Source organism: Anarrhichthys ocellatus, unplaced genomic scaffold, assembly GCF_004355925.1.
Source record: "Anarrhichthys ocellatus isolate YVR2014 unplaced genomic scaffold, GSC_Weel_1.0 scaffold47, whole genome shotgun sequence".
In the NCBI taxonomy this organism is placed as follows: Eukaryota; Metazoa; Chordata; class Actinopteri; order Perciformes; family Anarhichadidae; genus Anarrhichthys; species Anarrhichthys ocellatus.
Genome location: NW_022280077.1, coordinates 239,549 through 246,401, shown reverse-complemented (window position 1 = coordinate 246,401; position 6,853 = coordinate 239,549). Strand labels below are relative to the sequence as shown.

Genomic DNA, 6,853 nt, shown 5'->3' with positions numbered 1-6,853 from the left:
GGGGGGGTATAGATTATTGTGCAGAAAGAATCGGGGCCAGAGCATAGTATGAGACGGCGGGGGAGAGGTGAAAGTCATACACTGTAATTAATTAGCATTGTGCTCCCTGAGCTTAGTGACCTGTTTCCTGGATCGCTAGCCAAAACTTCATGTTTTAGATTTATGGCCCGGCAAAGCTCAGGCTTCCTAAGGCAGAACGGCTCTATCTATCACTGATAGTACCCTCATCCCTCAGCACCGGGACGCGGTAGAGAGGATGCATCTCCCAGGGGCATGGGATCTTCAGTTAGAGTGATTAACAGAGAAGACCATTCATTATCATATTTCTCACATCACCAGACATATTCAATGGCATGTCCTTTCGCTGGGAGAGGAATGTGTATATTCAGATAATAGAGCAGAGAGAGAGTGTGTGTGTGTGTGTGTGTGTGCGAGTGTGTATTTGAGGCCGGGGGTTGGTGTGTGTGTGAGCAGGGATCGTTGCTGACACTATTTCCCTGGAAATGCGTGCATGTTTGTGTGTTTCCTACCTGTTTTATTGCGGTGACAGTGATAACGAAGAAGAGGGGCAGGCCGCTGGTGACTGGGCTCGTGGGGGTGTCGATGATAAGCTGCAAGAGAGAGGAAGAGAGGAGGAGTTTGAAGGGGGGACAACAGAAAGGAGAAGGGAGAGGATGCTGAGTAAGGAAGTGCAGCAGGGAAACGCTTCTGTAATAAGGAATCAAGCACCAATCTGGCACCTTTAAAGTATCCAAGTCATCAAATCATGTTTGATTTCCTCCATCTGCACTCCATTCTAGGATAGTTCACTTGTGTTTCCTTTCCTATTTTTTAGAGACAGTACCTATGCATATGACCCAGAGGAGTACAAACATTGCCATGCCCCGTTTGTCCCATTAAGAGGGTGCAGTATTTCACATGCTACTGATAGAACACACAGCACGCTAAGACCTCAGCTGAGGCGGTGCTGGTAAAGAAGTAGCTGTATCCTCCTCCTCTATGATGAATTTGTCCTTGGATGTTTATTCAACATTTGCTGCAGTTTAGTAGCTCAAGGAAAAAGCTGCTTCTCTCCGATTTAGACGGACAGACACTGAGCAGCACAGCACTCACTATTTCAGGATAATATGGTGTAAGCAAATTCAAATGGTGTTGGTAATCCTCATCCAGGTAACCTCAAACACAAGTGCAGGACTTAACTGTTAATCTTGGATAACTGCATTTATTTTGAAATCAGGGAACAATGAGAGCAGGGTCTGAACTGCTATTAGCACTCATTTGATCGGCCAGTGCAAACGATGGCTTTAAGAACCAGCACCTTTTACCAACCTGAGTTAGTTTAAGCCTATGAGGACCTGAAAATGTAACCTACAAGATCATAATTAAGACATTTTCTACTGTTTTCCCCAAGGTTTACGCATTTTAATTCAGAAACTATAAGAAAAGTTAGCAAAGTAAACTTACTGACGTTTGAAACGTGGCAACAACCGTTGGATGAACTGCCATGAATTTCGGTAGAGACATCGACGTTCCAAGTAAAGTCGAGCAAACTTTGCCAAATTATCTGCGGTGTTGAAATGTCTTCACACACTTTTCTGGTTCCACAGATCTAATAACAAGCAGGACACTCTGCACCAGCGAACTCTGAATAACCCTCATGTTTGCAGATTTGCACCACATACATTACAAATCTTCTACAAAATACTGAAGAAGAAGAATTAAGATGTTCTTGGAAAATGAGAAGCAATAATCTACACTACTTAGTTTTATATGATGTGAAGCCAATTAGGCAGGTGTAGGTAATCATTTTTAGAAAACGCTAGTTTTAACAAATGACAAATAGAGTTGGCAGAGTATTTCCTTGGAGCTTCACTGTTGTGTTTTCAGATTATAAGAATGGCCGCTGCTTATGGTTTTCATGAAAATCTCACCTGGACCAGAAATATGACCAAGAAGTAGAAGTTAGCGATTCTTCTGAACTGCTCAAACAAATTCTTGGGAATGAAGTTCCAGGAGGTATACTGTGGGACAAAGCGACAGCAGAATTACTATCACGCACATTACAATAACAGAAAGGGAAAACACATTGTCGTCCGCTCCCTCCGGCGAGAGAAGTGGTGACGCAGGGTTTGACGAATGCACGCAAAGTGAAATGTGTCATCCTTAAAAAAGAAACATGGCCACAAAAGAGATTACATGGTTGTCTAAAGACGAAAACAAAAGCAGGGGAGGATGATGAACGGTGTCATGGCTCTGACTCAGGGGCTGCGGCTCGCTCACCTTGGAGGAGACGATGCGGTTGTCGGGGTAACGCTGAGGGATGTAGGGCTCAGCCCCCGGAGGAGGTTCTTTATGACCGATGTACACAGTCCGACTGTCCACCCAGATCTCCTCCCCCACACACTGATGCAGAGAGAGAGAGAGAGAGAGAGAGAGAGAGAGAGAGAGAGAGAGAGATATGTAGAGTTATAAATGGCAAAACAGGAGGAGAGAGAAAAACAGGGTTAAATCACACTGTTCAGCATCGGTAATGTGTTCACTTACAACACATTTACTATTTACTATCATTGTGGAATATTACACTTATAACACTTTGTCAGCCGCCCTCACAAACACCTTACAATCAAATCTCTTTACAAACATGCTTTCACTAAATGCACAGTGCAAGACAAATGTGTACATCTATAGCATAGAATTAAATTCTTTACATAATGATGCTTCTTTTAAGCAACAAATGCCAATTTTTACTGAATATATAATTTTGTCTTTTGTTTCAGCACTAACTAATGATGAAATAATTAGACTCAATTGATTAGAAAATGAATCATCAAGTAGTTTGACAAGTATGATGATCATTTATCAGGCAAAACTGCTTAAGATTCAATCGTTTAAGCTTCTGAAATAAAAATGATTTGCTGCTTTTCTTTATTTTATTTCATTGTAAAATGGGTTTTTTGACTATTGGTCGAACAAAACAAGCACTTTGACAAAGTCACAAGGGGAAACTGAGATGAATATGGATCATTATTGTTGTGGCGATAAACAGATTAAATGCAAAAACATCATCCACATAAAGATCAAATGAATTATAGCTGAATTATGAAGGAGTCTGCCTAACTGTCCTGGATTAAACCGTCAAGAAACAGAACGTTACACAAGACTCACAGGCCAGACTGAAGGATGAGTGTATGTTCGTTGATGTGTGTCCGTGGTATCGGCTCACACACAAGTGTGGTTTTATCATTTATCTTTCCACTTCTTCCTGCAGCACCTCTCTGCAGTCTGCTCCATGCTTCCATTACTCGTCTACACAGAACAGCACTGTTGGTTTCACTCAGAGACTGACGCTGCGATACGAAATAATGACAGCACATTGGATCGTGCGTACGCACACCTCCAACTCAGTTCATCTCTCATTTATGTTCCGATCTAAGTAGGTCCCAGGGGGCTAACGCAGTGCATTCTGGGAGTTTAGCTCAGCACATATTTTTTTTGTCAAGGTGTCCTTCGTCACAACACTATTGTAGAAAGAATAAAGAAACAAAAAAACTAAAGTCGAGGGACCTCGGCATTCAGCTATTTGTTTCCATCTGGCTTCCTACACGGCTCCTGGTGCGCTGGCCCGAGCAGGCGGTGTGAGCGTAGCCTTTGGACAGCAGCCTGCCTGACACAGCTCAAAGCAGAAGTGTTGACCATTAGCGAAAAGTTCTGGAACAAGCACTTCAGTGGAAGCAGCGCTTCACTGCTTAAAATGTCCTCAACATTTTGGCAGAGAAGTAGCTCATCACTGCCAGTGACAAAATCTTTTATTGTTCAGAGTCCACGTGTCTGCTCCGCAACCTTGTAGGTTCAAATCCATAACTTTAAAAAAAAAAAAGTACTGCTATAAACTTACATCATTTAGTCTGGACACAAAATCACATGAGGGATAATTTCCCTTTTCCTGGTGAAATCTGCAATTAACGAATCTGCGTCACAACAGCTGAAAAAACTCACAGTCACGGATCTAAACTCATCCACAGTGATCAACAGGTGCTTGGCAGTGGGATGAAAATAGACACGGAGCCAACAGCGTCAGCCGACTTGAGGCCCCTCCAAAACATTAGGGGAGAGGGAGGAGGGGGGGGGCACCGTGACCCAGAGAGACACAGTGAGATGAAAAGTGAGGTGGAAAAAAAGAGTTGCAAATTGAAGTGGAGCTATAGCAGCAGGAGCAGGAGGGCCGAGGAGGACAAAAGAATGAACTGACAACAGTCACAGCGAGAAAGGCAACAAGGACGGGAGGAAAAGACTGAGGAACAGGTTGAGAGGTTGGAGGCTGACGAGGAAAAAGAAACATAGAAGCTGTAATTGTTGAGCTGTTGACCAGATGATGTAGCACTGGTCATTTTGGTAGATTGGTAACTAACCAAACCAAAAATACCATTTTTTTTAATTAAGTGTTTGCTTTTGCGTGATGTTTTGTATTTTGTGTATATGTTTTTGGTTTTTGTGTGCAGAGTTTCAATAAAGAAGGCCCATCCATCAATCCATCCATCCGTATAACCCCTTATCATTTGGGCTGGAGCCGATCCCAGCTGACATTGGGCGAAAAATAAAGAAGGCCCTGGTGTCCACGGTGAAGCCTTTCATCTAACCAACAGTCCCAAACCAAAGCCATGCAATTCAAAATGACAAAACAGAAATCCTGACGTATGAGAAGCTGAAGCAGATATTTTATAAAGACAAACGGTCCTCATCCCGAGGGAAGTTGTTGTGGAGCAGTTGCAACACAAAAGTGGGAAAGTGTGCAAATAAACATAATGTAAACAATAATGGCACAGTGATGATCCTTATTAAAATCATGATTATGATACAGCACATCCACTATGTTCCACTTCTACTTCTGTCATAACATTTTCCTCCTAAATCCACTGTCTCGCGCTGTCATATTTCTATCCGCACCCTTTTTGTTCCCTCCATCTCACGGCAGCGCGTGTCACAGTGTGACGGTGGACGGAGAAAGACACAGAGAGATTGCATTGTGGTTTGTAGTTATCTGATCATTAATCATCGCTGATCTGTGTCAACCTCCAGTCCACTGTTCCCTCTTCACTCTGCTGCTCCATCACACAAAGTGGCCGGCTGGTTGGATGCGGGACATGGAGGCTTTGTCTTTATTAACCACATAAAACCGCGTCCAAGCAGAGACGCCGGTCTTACATCACCATCAATCACCAGCGATGACGAGATGGATTTGAACTCCCACCACTGCATCTTCTCCTTTTATGTTTCTAAGTGGTGCGCCCTCTTGGGCGGGTATGGTTTTGAACTGTTTAAACTCTGGATTCAACATTAAGAGAACAGAAGTGTGTCTGCCAAGGTGTGAAATAAACGCTGCTTTAAAAAGCCCAGGAAGCCTCTCTAGTTCTGCCTTTTAACACCGGCTTATAGCACTTTACAGGACTATTGATGTGCAAAACCCTGACCCTGGCGGTGCCATGATCCATCCCCATGATGTAGCTTCTTTCTACGGCAGAGGTGTAATAAAAGGTATACACCATTAACTGGCCTGATTAAATGGTCGGGTATCATCCCTCCTCCATCGTCTGTCTGCAGAGGCACACGACCTGTTGAGCCAGTATCGCTCATTAACTCACGGATCAAGTTTCTCTGATTGAGCTCTTCCATAATGAACTGCTCATGCTCACTGGACAGAGGATGTAGAAACATACAAACCATGAGGACACAACACACACACACACACACACAAGAAGGACGTGGTACAATTTTAGCCCACAGATTGTCAATTCAACAGTCAATGTTATGGGAAAATAATAAAAAATATATTTTTTCCTTGAGGGCATTGGAAAAATGTGAAGGCATAAAAATAACATCACTAAATTGAAATGGGTTACAGCACACAGACTAGTTCCTAAAGTTAGCTAGTAATACATATTTAAACTTACTAACTCCCAATTGTAACTTGAATGCAGCTAACTGGGCAAGCTCATGTTAGCTCACTGATGTATAACCCGTTTAGATTAGAAAGTAAAATATATATTATAGAAATATCTGACCTGAGACTTAATACACTGCTGTTTGATAATGTCATAAACTGAAAAGATTTTAAATAATATGTTAGAAAAATAATGCAAATGTGCTTTAAACAGCAAAACATTATGCTAATAACGTCAGGCTAAATGACTAGCTCAATTACTTTAGCATAATCGTTTCTTCCCCACTAACTCTAAACAGCCATGAATACTACCAACTCTGAAACATATTTAAACTTAACGTTTATCATTTACACATTCCTAAAGTCTTTACTAGCTGACACGCTTCTTAATAAATCACTAGTATAAATCACTAGCGTTAGCTTAAGTACGGTGTTACCAATAGCTGGTGCAGCTGGAGAACTCAAAGTTTTATAGCATTTATTTTACACCAACGCTACATTCAAATGAGACAGTAGGACAGCTACCAAGAACACATTTCCTGGGTAAATTTCGGGTATACGAATATCTAATGATTTCAATATTCTCACTAATAGAAGCTGTGAAGTTTGCCGTAGCTTTGTGCAAAGATAAAAGGATCCGTGAGACCTTGATCAGCTGAAGAGGAAAGAGGTTACCATTAATCACCATAGCAACACAGTATGCAGCAACAGACGGCACGCTACGTCTGCAAAGGACCGCACGTTAAGTACAGAATGGAGATCAAATGTGTGGCATTTTCTCATGTACTAAAGCTGTGGAATTGGATTTGACCACAAATGTGAAGTATTATTGTTCCAGACAATATACTCGAGATCTTTTCTGTGCTTTTATTTGGTTTAATTAGGACTTCTCTTTGTGTGTTTCTCTGTGGACAA

The 6,853-nt window shown here is 42.0% G+C and overlaps 1 protein-coding gene across 8 annotated transcripts in view; it reads right to left on the bottom strand.

Moving 5' to 3' along the window:
- Nucleotides 1-6,853, bottom strand: part of LOC116395604 (probable phospholipid-transporting ATPase IH) — a 31,241-nt gene that overhangs the window by 20,447 nt on the left and 3,941 nt on the right. For all 8 annotated transcript variants that reach the window (XM_031869610.1, XM_031869611.1, XM_031869615.1 and 5 more), the window contains exons 2-4: nt 2,281-2,403; nt 1,932-2,021; nt 531-611 (exon numbers count right to left, since the gene is read on the bottom strand). In XM_031869610.1, coding sequence (XP_031725470.1) covers nt 531-611; nt 1,932-2,021; nt 2,281-2,403 — 294 coding nt within the window. The remainder of the gene's footprint in view (nt 1-530; nt 612-1,931; nt 2,022-2,280; nt 2,404-6,853) is intronic.